The sequence below is a fragment of the Jaculus jaculus genome, chromosome 3 (genome assembly GCF_020740685.1).
Source record: "Jaculus jaculus isolate mJacJac1 chromosome 3, mJacJac1.mat.Y.cur, whole genome shotgun sequence".
Lineage (NCBI taxonomy): Eukaryota > Metazoa > Chordata > Mammalia > Rodentia > Dipodidae > Jaculus > Jaculus jaculus.
Window position 1 is genome coordinate 61,441,912 of NC_059104.1, and position 17,114 is coordinate 61,459,025.

Below are 17,114 nucleotides of genomic sequence, written 5' to 3' on the forward strand. Positions count from 1 at the left end.
TATAATGTGGGCTTGCTAGGTGAGTCAATCATTGTGAACTAAATGATGTAATAAACAACCCCATTATACACTGCCAATCTAAAAATACAATGTATACAATGAGTTGGTTAGATTTATAATTGCTTATGAAATTAAGACAGAGACTACTAGGTGAAGAGGTGAGAAATCAGGAAGGCTCACTTTACAAATGCCCTTCACCTAGCCTTAACCTCTCAGGTTAATGTGCACTCCTATGTATTATATTATAACCCTTCATTTTCTGATCCATGTCCCCAGTCTGTATGCCTCTTAAGAACAGGTAGAAACTTGTATTCATCTTTGTTTACCCTATTGATTGTCACAGTACATGGCCCTGTCTTGAGGCAGAAATAGATAGGCTAATGACCATTTAGCATAATTTGATAAGTGCAGATGCTCCTCAACTTATGATGAGATTCACAAATTCATTGTCAGTGAAAAAAAAGATGACTCAAAAATATATTCAGAGCTGAATATGGTAGCACATACCTCTAAACCCAGTGTTGTGGGTTTTGAGTATGAGGGAGACTTCCTCAGCTCCAACAGGCTTAGCTAAGGGATTAGAATATTAGATACTAAACAGTCATTAAAACTCCCCAAGCCAGTGGTTCTCAAATGTATTGACTTTTTAAAAAAATATATTTTATTTACTTATTTGAGATAAAGAGGGAGAGAGGGAGAAAATGGGTACACCAGCCACTGCAAACAAACTCTGGAGGCATGCACCCCCTTGTGCATCTGGCTTATGTGGGTCCTGGAGAGTTGAACCAGGATCCTTTGGCTTTTCAGGCAAATGCCTTAACTGCTAAGCCATCTCTCCAGCCCTCAAATTTATTATCTTTTGACACAAAGAATGATTGCTTAGATTTGGCAGAAGGACCAGTTAAGCAAGAAAGTGAAAGTTAATCAGAAAGTGAAAGTCAAGGAGAAAGACTCCTGAGTTGGGAGAGGTGAACTGGGAGGGATTCTTGGAGAGCCTCATAGTGACTTGGATGAGGAATTTTATACCCTTAAGGATGTAAATTAGGCCTCTATATTAGATTGATTACTTAGAATGTTTGTGGGGGTCCCTGATAGGTTGATGAGATAGACAAAGGATCCTTTACTTTGTATGTGTGGCCTGCTTGACCTACATGACAGCATGACTCAGGGCTTCTTGGATTTTTTTTTCCATTTCCCCAACTCTGCTTTCTGTACTTCTTATCTCTGTTCATCAGCTCTGTCAGGGCATGCGTTATTCATTTGGGGGTTGTAACCCTGACTCACTGCCTCCAACATAGCGTTACTTTACTCCTAACTCCTATGAGCAGCACTGAAGAGGCAGATGCAGGAGGATTGCCTCTGGGTTCAAGGCTAGCCTGATCTATATAAAAAGTAACAGACCATCCAGGGTTACATAGTGAGAACCTATCTCACAAAAAAACTAAACAAAACATTTAATACACCTAACCTACCAAACAACTTATCTTAGGCTTGCCAACCTTAGACATGCTCAGAAATACTTATTTAGCCTAGAGAGAGACAAAATGGTTTAACCCAAAGCCTACACAAAATGTTGACTCTCATGCAATTTATTGGATACTGTATCTAGAGTAAAATTTAAATGATTATGTGAATATGCTTTTGTACCATTGTATGTTGGGCTATGTTATCATGTCCTGTGGACAGCCATTTTTAAGGTTCAAAAGCTGTCTAGAATATGGATGACCAAATGGTCTTTGTTAATGGAAGAGCCTCAGATTTTATTCATGGTCCAATTTTTTAAAAAGGCACATTTCTTAACTGCTATTTTTGCTCTCCATTTTAAAAGGTTCTGAGGGTATGGACCTTAGGCGTTCTGGTGAAACTATGGAACCTTTCTTTCTATAAGTATTTTAATGCATTATTTAAAATATATATACTTAGAAACTAACTTATTATTTTATTATAATTTATTATAAATTTATTTCTTTATTTTAATAAAACATAGTCATACAGCAAGCCTGTCATACCAACTGCTTCTATCCTGGTCCAGGCAAAGCTCTTTCTTCCCCTCATAAGTCAAAACTTAGTGTCCTTAATTCTTACTGCATTCAGGTCTCTCAACTCTGACCAGAATAGCCCATCAAGGTGTACTTATAGCACTGCAAGGTGCCTCTTAGGTCAAGGTTTCAAATCCTTTGCTAGTTCTCCTGTAAATCATTTCCAAGTGACCAAAGCCACAGACAGGTTTCTAGCAGCAATAACTATACTTCTCAGTACAGTTTTTACTGTTACAGTTAGCTTATAGGAGGAAAGGGTTTATTTTGGCTTACAGACTTGAGGGAAAGCTCCAGATGGCAGGGGAAAACAACAGCGGAGGGTGGGCAAAAGCAGGAGGAGAGTGTGCCAAACACTGGCAAGGTGAAGCTGGCTATAACGCCCATAAGCAAGCCCCTAGCAATACCGCCAGGAGGATCCAATTACCAGATTGCCATCAGTTGGGAACCTAGCATTCAGAATACATAAGTTTATGGGGGACACCTGAATCAAACCACCATAGTGTCAAAAAAGATCAGTTTGTTGATAATGAAGACAATATCTGATTTTCTACCTACATTTGTAACAGAAGGTAAGGCTCAATTTCATAGGTTAGTAAACATAAAGAGATCTGTTTTTATCAGCAGGTCTCCCTGAGTGTATTGGTGAACCCCACGTTTAGTTAAAAGCCCTTGATGTAAAAGTGTATGAGAAATGAGTCAGGCCTGGTGGCTAACACCTGTAAAAGAACACTTGATATGGATAGGAGAAGAATTGAGAGTTCTGGACCAACCTGTGCTACATATCTTATCTGAAAATGTTAAATGATTTTTAAAAAGAAATTAAAATTAGTAGAGTAAAAAATGGAAAGTATGCTAATATACATTTAGAAGTATAAAGAGGACTGGGGAAATGGCTTTGTTAAGGCTTTGTTGTTTGCCTGCAAAGCCTAAGTACCCTGGTTCGATTCCCAAGGACCCATGTAAGCCAGATGCACAAGGGGGCACATGCGTCTTGAGTTCATTTGCAGCAGCTGGAGACCCTGGCGTGCCCATTCTCTCTTTCCCTCTGCCTCTTCCTCTCTCTCTCTCTCTCTCTCAAACAAAGAAATAAAATATTTTAGAAGTAAAAAAAAAATTATAAAATGCCACAGTTTAAGCAAAGAAAAGATGTATTCCTCAGTGTAACAGGCTACAATCAGCCACTTGTCTCAGTCAGTTCATCTCCCTGCTGTTGGCTCAACTGGGATAAAGCTGGAGAAGAGACGTAGATTTGGGGATGCTCTTCCTTGGAGATAGTCCTTAGCAAAAAGTTTTCACCTTTGTGACCAAAGAATTTCCCTTCCAATAATGAGTGTATAATATGGGAGGAAATTATGTTATAGAAGAAGACTGACTTCATGTTTGGACTTTGATATGTGCTAAAGGAAGCCTTTGACTGTAGTTTTGTTGTGAAAATTCAGTGAAGTCACAGTGTAAATTGAAAATAACTATATACATATACACTTGTGATTCTTATGTAAACCCAAATCTCAGAACCATAAGTGAGATTCTATGAATCCTCCTGCAATGATGGGGAAGGCAGAAATAATATTACAACACAGTTGCTATTTTTACATTACAAATGCTTTTGACAATAAAATTGGGGAAAATCATTAAAATTTAAGCAGTCTTTAAGAAGAGTGGCTTTTTGTTTTTAATATGCCTAATGTACATGTGTCAATTTGTTCTGTTTATAACTGAACCTATGATAGTATCCTGTCTTGTACCCTTTAAGTACTAAGATAACATGAAGAACACGAACTTTTTTGGAGGCAGGGCCTCATATAGCCCAGTCTGGCAGTGAACGAGCTATGTACACAACAATGACTTTGAACTGCTGATCCTCCTGCTTCCACCTCCTGATTCCAGGCATATGCCAGCGTGCCTGGTTGTACTTAGCAGTGCTGGAGATGAAACCCAGGGCTTTGTTCATGCTAGGCAGGTGCTCTGCCAATTGAGCTGTATCTCTAGCCCACAAATAACTTTTAAAAAACAAAATTCAGAGCAAATTATTTTTAGTTTATATTTTTTGGTTATTTCAAATATTTTAATAACCTGTATTCTTTTTAAAACAATTAATGTTTGGCTTTTTTTGTGTGTGACTAATTCACTTCAGTTATAATTAGGTATAGGTACTGGTTATAGTAATTGAATTTTGTTGATTTTTTTTTTTTTTTCAGCTTTGTGAGGTAGGTATTGTTTTCATCTGAGAAGGTTAAGGGCACTTCACCATTCAACTGATACCATGAAGGATGACTTGTCAGACCCACTACTTTGTTACTACAATCATTCAGGACTTTTAACTAAAGAAGGAAATGTTCTAATTTTGTCTCATTTGGTAGGAAAGAAGAGAGATTTCCTATAACAGTTTCTGCTTCATATATTTTAATACTTTGCAAACTTTTTATATTAAGAAAAAATAATATAAAGACCTTTGTAATGTGTAAAAATGTCTTTACAGGAGAACAAACATTATTATATTTCATTCCCTCACCTTGTATCTTTGGTATTTTAAACGAGTGGTTTTGCCAAGCTTCCCTCCTTTCAGCCTCCTTTCTTCCCTCCCTTTCCTCCTTCCTTTTTGAGGTGGGGTTTAGAGTAGCTCATCCTGCTCTTGAATTTCATATGTAGCTAAGCTTGGCCCTTAACTACCAACATACCTGCCTCCACTTCCCACATATTGGTATTACAGACTAACCTCCAAGCTTTTTCCCTTGCAGTGTGATGGGCAGTATATTCCTCTCCCTAGTTTGCAAGGCATAGCGGTGTTGAACATCCCGAGCTATGCCGGAGGCACCAACTTCTGGGGTGGAACCAAAGAGGATGATGTAAGTAGCATAACAGGGGTACAAAGTGTGCTTTTTGGTCATAATTAAACTATGGAAATACTTTGGTTTTTTAATGTGCTTTTTATTTTTTGTGAGTAGGCATAGTGTGCTCTATGCACATATGTGCATGCAGATGCTTGTGTCTTATGTGCAAACGTGTGGAGGCCAGAGAAGAACGTCAGGTGTCCTCTATTACTCCTCTGTATTATTTCCTCAAGACAGTTTCTCACTAAATATAGAGTTGTCTTTTTGGTCAGGCTGGCTGAGTATCAGCCCCAGTGATTCTCCTGTCTCTGCTCCTCACAGGGATGGGGTTATAGGCCTGCATGGCCGTGGCCAGCCTTTTACCTGGGTGCTTGGATTGAACTCAGTCAGTCTCAGGTTCTCTTGGGTCCTCATGCTGACATGGCAGGTACTCCTACCTATGAGCCATCTCTCCACACTTTAACCCTAATTTATGCCTTTGAAACATGGAGGCAGCTTCCACTTAGTAAGTAGAAAAGAAGGGCTTAAATCCAGACAGTTTCATCACAAAAATTACCAGAAATCATCAGTATTAATAACTTCATGTCCTGATATTTTTAGGTTACTCCTTCAGACTTAATATTTTTTGACTTGCACTATTTTCCATAACAGTAAGAACACAGTGACACGGCCTAAATGTAAATTCTTAAATAATTTTATGAACATGCATGTAACAATGATGAAGTACAAGTACTTAATTTTTGCCCTCTGAGGTTTCTGTTTCTATACTCTCGAACACCCTGAAAAGTTTTCATATTGAGATATAAGGCAGGGGTTAGAGAGTTGGCTCAGCAGTTAGAGCACTTGCCTGCAAAGCCTAATGACCTGGATTTGATTCCTCAGTACCCATGTAAAACCAGATGCACAAAGTAGCACATGCATTTGGGGTTCATTTGCAGAAGCGAGAGGCCCTGATGTGTTCATTTCTCTCTCCTTCCCTCCCTCCCTCCCTCTTTTTCTCTCACTTTCCTTTCAAATAAATAAATAATTAAAAAATATATAAGGCACGAGCACACCGCCTTATGCCTTAAAAGCTTGCCTCTAAAACATACCAGCCGTACATGATCACATGATTACATTGTCAACCGTACATGATCACATGATCACATTATCAACCGTACATGTTCACATGATCACATTGTCAACCATACATGATCACAGTACACATTTTTTAGCTTTAACCTTAAGATACTTTATAAACTTTTGGGTTTTTGGATTTCCAGAAGTTATGTGCATCAGCTTACCAATACATGTGAATGACGCATGACAAGTCCATAACACATTTGTAGCAAGATAAATCTTCAGAGTGCTTTATGAGTATAAGTATTCATGTAATATTGAAAGCTACCTTCAGTGATTTTTGTTTTTTGGATTACCATTTTATGATACTTTCCATTTTTGTTTTCTATGTTATGTTTTTTCATGCATATGTATTATAGGGTGTACATAGCTTGACATGCCACTATACCTAAACCTTTGGTGAAATGGTAATGGCACTTTTGCTTTTAGATATTTACTGCACCATCGTTTGATGACAAGATTCTGGAGGTTGTTGCAGTATTTGATAGCATGCAGATGGCAGTGTCAAGAGTCATTAAGCTGCAGCATCACCGAATAGCCCAGGTTGGTTTCTGCGGTTGAATCGCCACACTGGGTATGCTTGTGTCAAATGCTGGCTCTCTTGCTATGCCAGTTGCTATTATGTCATCCGTGGTAAAGCACAGCATTCCCTCCACAGAATGGAGTAATCTTAAGCCTGAATGCATGCAGACTGTCAGTTTCTCAGGATGATCTGTAATCTCGAATAATTTGTTTGTTTTATTTCAGTGCCGTACAGTTAAGATCACCATATTTGGCGATGAGGGAGTCCCGGTGCAGGTGGATGGTGAAGCATGGGTTCAGCCTCCAGGGATTATCAAAATTGTGCACAAAAACAGAGCTCAGATGCTGACCAGGGACAGAGTATGTAATAAAGATATTATTCCAGAATTTCATCAAGCAGTTTTAAAAAGTGTGAAATGGGGGCTGGGCAAATAGCTCAGTGGTTAAAAGTGCTTCCTGCACAAGCCTGACCACCAGAATTTGGATTCCCAGAACCCAGATAAAAGTCAGATGTAAGTAGCACACATATCTGCAATCCCAGTGCTCCTGTGATGATGGGAGGCAGAGTCTAAGAGCATCCCAGAGCTCTTGGGCCATCTTGTCCAATGTTCTCAGGGGGAAAAAACAACTAACACCCTGCCTCAAACAAGAGCAAAGGCAAGGCCTGACACCTGAATATTGTTCTTTGTCCTCTACATATGCACTGTGCATGGCACATGCACACACACACAAATCTTAAAAAAATATAAAAAATCTGTAATGATTATTAAAAATATCAAACAAGGAAAAGGATTAAAATTCTTAAGTACTATATTTAGGGCTGAAGGGATAACTCAGTTAGTAAAGTGCTTGCCTTACAAGTATGAGTTAGATCACCAGTGCCCACTTGAAATGCCAACATGGTGGCATGTTCCTGTAGCCTCAGGGGCAGGGAGGCAGCCACAGGAGGAGCCCTGAGGCTCGCTGGCCAGCCCATCTATCCTACATGGCAAACCTCCGGCCAATGAGAGACCCTGTCTCAAAGAAGATAGATGGCATTCCTGAGGATAGAACCTGAGGCATCCAAACACATATATGCACATGCAAATACATGCACACATACACATGCACCACACACACACATGCACACTTTAGAAATGTGACGTTTAACTTGCTTAAAATATGAAAATATTTTTATTCAGTTTTATTTTAGGTACTTTATTTTTTAAAACTGCTTCTGGGTTTACAGAGAAATTGAGCAGAAAGTTCATAGAGCTCCAATTCTACTCCCACATATGTCTTCCTCCTTACTGCACACATAAATTCCCATTACTGTTTTGTGTTATGGCACATTTGTTGCATTGGACGAGCCAATAGAGTAGCATATTATTGTTAACTAACATCCTAGTTGCATTTAAAAAACAATCATAGTTTCAAATTCTTGCTTCTGTATATACATTAATTTGGGTCTTGTAGCTCTAACCTAACCATTTATTCATTGCCATCCTGGTTTTAACTAGGCTTTTGAAAGTACTCTAAAGTCTTGGGAAGATAAACAGAAGTGTGACTCCAGTAAATCAGTTCTTCGAACTAATCTGTACATCCAGCATGACCTGGCAATGGAAGAGGTGTCACAGATGCAGTTGTGCTCCCAGGCTGCTGAGGAGCTCATCACTAGGTACAATGCTTCTGCACCTTCTCATGCTAGCCAACTGCTATGTGTGTGTGTGGGGGGGGTGGTGAATGTACCATGGCACATGTATGGAGGTCAGAAAAGAACCCCAGGTTGCAGCCTTTTGCCTTCCACCTTGTTTGAGACAGTCTCACTGTTTTGCCATTGTGAAGGTCAGACTAGCTGGTCTGGGAGCCTAGGGGTTCTCCTCACTCTGCCTTCTATAGCCATCGGTGCATTGGGATTACAGATATATGTGTTACTTGTCTGGCTTTATGTGGGTTATGGGCATCTGAACTCTAGTTGCCAGGCTTGTGTAGTGAGCATTTTTAGCCACTGAGCCATCTCTCTAGCTTTTTCTTTTTTGCATATGTAGTATGTGTATGTGGTGTGTATGTATACATGTATGTAGTGTATGTGTGTGTGTGTTTATATGTGTGTGGGGATGTGTGTGCATGTGACTGTGGAGGCCAGAGTTGATGTAGGGTATCTTCCTCAGTTGCTTGTCTTTGCTGAACCTAGGGCTCACCAATTTAACTAGACAGTCAGTGAGCCATAGGAAATTCCAGCTGTACCTTCTCGGTGCTGAGGCATAAAGCACCACACTCTATTAAAAAGTGACTTTTTTTTTTTAATGTGAGAGAGAGAGAGAAAGAGAGCGGGGGGGGGGGTGGAGAGAATTGGTGTGCTAGGGCCTCCAGCCACTCCATTTGAACTCCAGACATGTGCATCCCCTTATACACATGTGCAACATTGTGTGCTTTCATCACTGTGTGTCTGGCTTTCGTGGTACCTGGAGAGTCGAGCATGAGTCCTTAGGCTTTGCAGACAAGCGCCTTAACCACTAAGCCATCTCTCAAGCCCACACTGATTTTTTATGTGAATTCTTGGGATCAAGCTTATGTCCTCATGTTTGCATGGCAAGCATTTTACCCACGGGGCCATTGCCTAGCCCACATTTTCTTTTAACATCATTTCTGCTATTCTTGGTATTAATAAGAGATGCATTTGCTTTTTTAACTTGATGCCTCTCATAGCCTCAACCATTATTCTTCTATCAGATTTTATTTCTCTCTCTCTCTTAGCATATCTTTCCCTCCCTCCCTTCCTCTCTCTCTCTCTTTCTTTCTCTGTCTTCTTCCCTCCCTCCCACTCTGTTTCTCCATCTGCTTAGTCTACACCTTACTATGCTTGAAATACTGAAGTTAGCTTGTACCATATAACATAGTACTCTTTTCCTTTCCACTTACATGTTGCCTTATAATTGTAATTAAATGTTTATGTATGGAAAAAGCCTGATTATTAACCATGTTGTTACCAAGGAGAATTGATGGAGTGGGGAGGGGATAAAATAAATAGAAACATAGAACCACTTTCTGAAAATATACACTAAAGATTTAGAGACCACACATAAATTAATATTAGTAGATAGGAAAAGAAGAACTTTCTTGAAGTTTTTATTTATTTGAGAATGACAGAGAGAAAGAGGCAGACAGAGAGAGAGAATGGGCACGCCAGGGCTTCCAGCCACTGCAAACGAACTCCAGACATGTGCACCCCCTTGTGCATCTGGCTAACGTGGGTCCTGGGGAATCAAGCCTCCAGCCTGAATATTTTATTTTTTAGAAAATTTGATGAATATAAAAGAGACTTTTAAAGGTCACTACAATAGAGGTAAATTTCAGAGAGGAATAGCCATGAAAAGTTTCTGACTTCTCACCTAAATCTCAGCTCCCAGATAGGGATGACTGAGTCTAGCGCTATCACTGGCTGTGTCTGTTCTCAGTTTGTCTGAGGCTGTAGCTGTGAATATTCAACCAGATGATACTTATAAAGCATTTGGCATCCTGTTCCCCTACCCTGTTATATTTGAAGTTTCAAAGAAGAAGATAAATTTCTGGACTGGGAATGTAATTTAATGATAGAACACCTGCCCTGGATTTGGCCCCTAGTACATAAGTAAATAAATCTCTGTATTTGTGACTCTTTCTACTTTCCAGTGACACCATTTAGCTGCCTGGGGGTACTTTTGTTCTACTTGGATAGAAACTATGGGTAGAGAAGAAAAAGTCTTAAACTGCAGGACTCCAGCTGCTTTCATTTCCCTTAGTATTTAGCAAACAGCACCATCCTTCTTGAAGCAAGAACAACAACAACAAAAACAAAAACACTCACTTTACTAAATCCATTATTCCTAAATAATCTCTTTCTTTTGTCCTTCAAAAGGAGATCCCCATTTTCATTAACCTTCTTTATATCTTTCTCTTCACTGCTGGTTTATGTCTAGCATACTCCCTCTCTTAGAAATTTAAAATGGTTTTTATAATAGTATTCTTTAAAATATTTTACAAAGTACTTCTAATCCCTTCATTGAACCACAGTTTTAGTTAGTTTGTGTGTGTGTGTGTTTTTTTTTAATCTAAAACATTGGGTGTGATGGCATGCACCTTTAATCCCAGCACTTGGGAAGGCCAAGGTCGGAAAGTAGCCATGAGTGTGAGACCACCCTGAGGGTACATAGTGAATTCCAGGTCACCTTTGGCTAGAGAAAAACCCTACCTCAAAAAAAAAAAAAAAACCCTTTTTGCATTTATGACCACATAATAATTAAAGTTTTAACCCAACAGGTAGACCCAATTATGTTATATTCTGAGCATGCCAAAGTACTAACATCTAGACTGAGTAGCTACCAAAAATAGACAGTCCTGATTGGCCAAGAACCCAGGCAGAAAAGTGCAATTATTAACAATTTTAATGCCCTTTAATATGCCGACAATTTTGGGTCATCACACTTTAGGTATATAATATTGTTTATTTTATGTGAATGCTCACCTATCTGTGGCCAACTTGAATGGAATTCACTATGGGATCTTTGACAATAAGCAGGGTTTTTGGGGGGGACAGGGCATATGACAGGACTCAAGAAAGATAGAGGATAAATCTAACCTTGGAGAAAACTGAAACATAGTTTAGACAGCTGCTTTCTCAGCCAGGGAGGAAACCTTGCCTGGAAGTCCTAAGAGGTTCCCACTTGAGCAAGGGCTTTATATCATTAGGTATGAACTATATACAAATGTTTGCTCTAGATGGCAAGTTTGTATAAATGCATACCAAATAAGTTCTTACACTCACTCATCAAAGTTTGCACTAACCTGAAATCCCAGAAATGGACCAAAAGTCTATAAAGACTCCAGAAACCAAGAAAAAGTCTGGACTGTGATATAACTAAGAATCCAAAACTGGGAGTTGTAAAATCCGAACAAGGCCACCAGGACCCTAGAGAGGTACAGCCCACCCACATTCTTGTTTGGGATACAAAAACAGCTGAAGTTGAGGGAATTTTAATGATGGCCAGTATTATGATTTGTCTAATGACTGAAAGTATAGCTCCTGAGACTAAAGCCACCTCAGAATGAAACCAAGATTACAACAAGTTCTGTGGCATAACTAAAAACCCTAATTATAATTTCTGAGGTATTTAATCCCTACCAAACCAGTTTCTGAATCAGTGCTTGAAAAATCTGTGGAGTGTTAAAACCAGTCTGCAGTGTAAGCTGGGTTCTTACCAGCCAGTGAGGTTAGTGAGCACAGGCTATGCCTCTTCAACATTAGAGACAGAGGGAGGACTTAGCCAGGGCAGAGGCTCTCATGGCTGACACTGAAGCAGAGGTTCCCATGCTTGGCAGCAGGTGGCAGCAGCAGCAACTGGCACCTTATAGTGTTATAGTCTACTTGCAGGCATTGAGTATCAGGACCCTAAGCCCTGACGGCAGCCAGTGTCATAGCTCTTGCCTTGGGGACACCTTTGCTCTGAAGACTCCACAGCTTTCTGGAGTTCTTATGGCAGGTCCTCATCTCTGGCTCTAAGCACATTTTATTGGTTCTCTGTTCTGTCATCATTCTCACTATTTCTACCCAAGTCCCTCCTTCCTGCCCTGCGTGCTCTTGAACTGTTCAGTAGCTTCTTGCCTGACCCTTTCTCTAACTCACTGGCCATTGCTGTGGTAACTCAAGCCACCCACCTCTGCTGGGACTGCCCTTCAGCAGCTGGGGTGCAACTGTGATGCTCAGGAGCCAGAGTAGCAGTGTAGCCCAGGAACTGGGCATGGAGTATGGCCAGGACCACTTAAACGTGGGCTTCTGGCAAGTGTGATCACCTCCTGATGAGGACAGCCTGGGGCTGGGAAGATTGGCTGCTCCTTCTTCAGCAGTCAAGCAACACTTGCTAATGGACTGAACTTGAAAATCCAGTGCAAGGCGGGTTTTTGGTAACCCATCACTGACAATGAGAATCTGTTCATGAGCCCAAGGGACCACTTCCAAAACCACCGTTTCTGTTGCTGTTTCCATCTTTGTGTTACAGTTCACCCTGGACTACCAAAAAAGGCAAAAGATCAGTCTTTATTGCATCTAATACCCCAACCCCAGAAGAGGTCGCACAGGAGAATCTCCTGGCTGACTCCTTATACAGCCTCCTTATACAAACCAAGAAACAGTATGTTTAGGCAAATCTCAGCTGTTCATTGGTTAATTTTTTAATTTTTTAAATTTTTTTTGTTAGAGAGAGAGAGAGACAAAGGGGGGATGGGGAGAGAATGGGCACACCAGGTCCTTCAGCTGCTGCAAACAAACTCCACAGACACATGGGTACTGGGGAATTGAACCTGTGTTCTTTAGCTTCGCAGGCAAGCACCTTAACCAATAAGTCATCTATCCATCCCCCAGCTGTTCATTTTGAGCCAATCTCAGCTACTCCTTTGGGTCAATTATACAGTTATTAAGGCCCATGTTTTGGACCAATTGTTGCCTTGATTCTTAGCACCAGTCACAGTAGTCCCTCTATAGTGGGAATGCTTCCCCCTCTGCCAATGTAGTCAGTTACAGTGTCATCTAGACTTCATGGAAGCTTGTGACGGCAAAAAAAATCTCTTCAGACTATTTCAAACAACCCTGTTGAGCTATGCCTTCAGGATCCAGGAAAACTGGCTGCATTCATTGTGTAATTGCTCCAAGGCATCTGTGCAATGTTCAAGATGGCTGGTGCTAACAGAAGAGTAGACTGGCTGGTTGTTAGATGGACAGCTCCATTGCTCAAGGCCACCAGGACTGTAAGGGAGGGCCAAAAACTGCTGATTGGGGAGTCATTGCCTCACTCCCAGCATCTCTGCTTATTTACAGGAAGATGAACATCAAAAGGAATGCTTAAAATATTAATTTCTTCATACAAAATAAGTTTAATGAACTTACCATTAATGCAACAATAATTTTAACAGATTTCTGTAATGCTCAGTACCTACCCCAGGTAGAAATGCGTACCCTCTCATCTGTCACAATACTGCAAAATGAAGTAATGTATCCTAATAGTACTTAAAAGTATCATCTGTGTTTATGAGCCGCCTCTTCCCCACCCAACCTTTTCTTCCACCTTCTTCTTCTTCAAGAAAAGGTCCCGTTGTGTAGCTATGTAGCTCAGGCTAGCCTTGAACTTGCTATGTAGTCCAGGCTATTCTTGAATCTATATCTTACTGTGTCTATCTCCTGAGTTAAAGAATCACAGGTGTGCACCACTGTGCCCAACTTAAGCCTGATTTGTGTGTGTGTGTTGTATATGCATTGGTGTGGGGGGCAATGTACATGTGTGTGGGGCCACTGGTACATGTGTATGCCAATGCTTGCTAGAGACCAGAAGACAACCTTAGATGCTGTCTACATTTTTTTGTGTGACAGGGTCTCTTGAATAGGCTAGATTGGCTGGCCAGTGAGCCCCAGGGATTTGCCTCTTTTCACTTCCCCAGTGTTGGGATTATAAGTGCATCCTTTTGACATGTGTTCTGGAGATTGAACTCAGGTCCTTATTTTCACAACACAAACACTTTACCAACTGAGCTAGCTCCCAGTCCCAAGCATTTTTATGTGAAAATTTTATGTAGTGTCTTTGTTGCATTGAGGTATAAGTATTGTTAAAGTACTCCGTGCCATCCATAATTGGAGCAGCCATTTATGTTTTTTCTCTTTGCTTTACTTTATAGCTTTTATTAATTTTGTCCTGCTACTTCTATAGTAAACAAACTACTAATGCCTCTGGGCTTTGCTCCTAGGATTTGTGATGCAGCCACCATTCACTGTCTTCTGGAACAGGAACTAGCCCATGCGGTGAACGCATGTTCACACGCGCTGAACAAAGCCAACCCTCGGTGCCCGGAGGTGAGGATCTGATGGTAAATTCTCATTCCACAGATTCTTTTGGTGTTATACCTACTTTGAAATATTCCATGCCTGGTGGAAGACAGGGAATCCTTATGAACTAACTCTAGATGCTTCTGGTACATTTGTGGCTAAATTTTTGTTTTCCTTGCCTTGTTAAATTTTTGCTTTTAAATCCTCTTTTTTTTTTTTTTTTTTAGTTCACTTTCAGCCACTTGCCCCCTCCTCTCAAACCCATGTTCATCACTGGTTGTCTGTAGTCAGGTTATTCCCTTGAAGGTATAAAAGACATATTTTCTTTGGAAAAAAATATATGTATAATATTAAGGCCAGCTCATAGTATATGTAGGTAGGAGGTGTGATCCTAAGTATATACATATTAGTAAATTCTTTTGGTCTGTAATTTTTTAATTTAAAGAAATAATTGCAGTAACAAACATGAGTACAAAATTGTGAAATTGTTATGGAATTTTGGTTACTTTTTTCAATCAAGCAGAAATTAATGTAAAATGAATATATTTTTAAATTTTATTTTTTGTATCTTATAACAGGTTATACTCTTTTATCCTCTTACCCCTGCTCCCATTTCCCTGGGGACCCTCCTTCATTGGGTTATGGTGTTCATTGTGAGGTCATGAAGGCCTCAGTTAGCAGGAAGACCATGTCTCAGGGTATTCCTACCCACTCTTTGGCTCTGACAATCTTTCTGCATCCTCTTCTGCAGTGTTCCCTGACTCATGGCAGGCCTCTTGGCATTCTTATTTAGTGTTCAGTTCTCTGTAGTCTCTGGATTTCTGCTTTGATAGGTTTTGATTAGTCATCATGTCTGTAACCATCACCCTAGGGTTGGTTGTCAAGGTAGCAGACTATGAAATCAACCAGCCAGACAAGAAGCACACACTTGTGCAATAGTGGCATGCAGCCTCTACCAGTAACCAACTGTGCTCTGATTGGGCATGAGGCCTGCTCAGTGGGAGAGAACTCATATCTGGTACTGGAAACAAAGTCAGAACCCCATGGTCCAGCAATCCAGAATTCAGACAGAAGCCCCGCTGCCCTCTCAGACAGCTTTGCATACCCCCTTTAACCCAAGCTGCTCTCATGCTTGATTGCAGAATCTGTTTTACTTTACAGCTGGCAGAGAAAACTGTGGTTACTTTTTAAAACTCATTTGTTATGTGACTTTAAATGATGAGCATAACATTTAAAGAAGTTACCAATGATGGAATCCTAATGCAATCTAGAACTATGTGTTTTGTTTTGTTTTTTTCCAGAATCTTACAAGAGATACTGCAACAGAAATAGCCATCAATGTGAAGGCCCTGTATAATGAGACCGAGTCTTTGCTGGTTGGGAGGGTTCCTTTGGTAAGGAAAAGACATGATAAGAACAATGAAATAAATGCTTTGGTCTTACCTTCATTAGAGAACACTCATTGAGCAGACCTCAGTCAGAAGCTGCCTCTGGCCTCTATTCTTAGACCTTCCTTTGGTCCTGCCTGTTTTATGTACGTATTTATCTATTTTTAAGCCTTTTCATATATTTTTATTTATTTGTTTATTTGATAGAGAGATAGAATGGGTGGGCCAGGGCCTCTAGCCATTGCAGACAAACTCCAAATGCATACACCACCTTGTGCATCTGGTTTACACGGGTACTGGGGAATCAAACCTGGGTCCTTAGGCTTTGTAGGCAAGTGACTTAACCAGTAATCATTTCTCCAACTCCTATTTATTTATTTTAAAATATCTTAAATATTTTATTTATTTGAAATATTTCAGAGAGAGAAAGGTAGATAGAAAAGAGACACTGGGCACTTAACTCCAGGCACATGTACCATCTTGTGCATCTGGCTTTACGTGCGTACTGGAGAATTGAACCTGGTTCCTTAGGCTTTGTATACAAGCACCATAACCACTTAGCAATCTTTCTATCCTTTGGCCAGCCTTTTGCCATCAAGAAAACATAGCTAAGCATAGAGAGATGGCATACCAGTTAGGGCCCTTGCCTGAAAAACCAAAGGATCCAAGTTTGATTCCTTAGTCCCACGGAAGTCAGATGCACAAGGTGGTACATGCATCTGCAGTTCATTTGCAATGGCTGGAGGCCTTAGTGTGCCATATTCTCCCTCCCCCCACCCTGCCTCTTTCAAATAAATAAATAATTTTTTAAAATGAAAGGAAAACATGGCTAAATTTTAGGACTATGATTCAAGCTAAAAGTAATAAAAACTCTCCCTTCATAGATGCCATCATGTTTATATGCCATCCTTTTCTCCCTAATGAGCTTTGAGAGGTTTGACCTTTCTAATGTGTAGACATTATCACACACGTGTAGAAGAAATTATTCTTTTGTTTCCTGAATTAACATTTGAAATATTATTGAGATGGTCCAGATTTGCTTGCTAGTAGACACTTCATACACATAGCATTTCAAAACTATCCTTGGAAATCAAGTGTCAGTACATCTGAATCTGACCATACCTGCTGTTCTCTCAAGCATAAACACTAACTAGCCCTTTCTTTTAAAAATGTCTGACATTGAATCTTGTCGCCACCTAGAGTTGGATTGTGGCATATTCACACATAACTTATTGTGAAAGGCTGTCTTTTTCTTCCTTGTGTCCATTCTAATTGAGAGAAAGTGATCTTAAAATATTCCTTTCAAAACATTTTTATATACTTGCTGAGAGAGGGAAAGAGAGAAATGGTCGCCCGGGTCTTTTGCTGCTGCAAAGGAACTCCAGAT

General features: G+C 40.2%; 1 protein-coding gene across 5 annotated transcripts in view; it reads left to right on the forward strand.

Moving 5' to 3' along the window:
* The window catches only part of Dgkh (diacylglycerol kinase eta), a 233,189-nt gene that overhangs the window by 200,080 nt on the left and 15,995 nt on the right, over positions 1-17,114 (forward strand). For all 5 annotated transcript variants that reach the window (XM_004650996.2, XM_045145808.1, XM_045145805.1 and 2 more), the window contains 6 exons: positions 4,778-4,885; positions 6,419-6,532; positions 6,737-6,871; positions 8,011-8,168; positions 14,261-14,366; positions 15,641-15,733. In XM_004650996.2, coding sequence (XP_004651053.2) covers positions 4,778-4,885; positions 6,419-6,532; positions 6,737-6,871; positions 8,011-8,168; positions 14,261-14,366; positions 15,641-15,733 — 714 coding nt within the window. The remainder of the gene's footprint in view (positions 1-4,777; positions 4,886-6,418; positions 6,533-6,736; positions 6,872-8,010; positions 8,169-14,260; positions 14,367-15,640; positions 15,734-17,114) is intronic.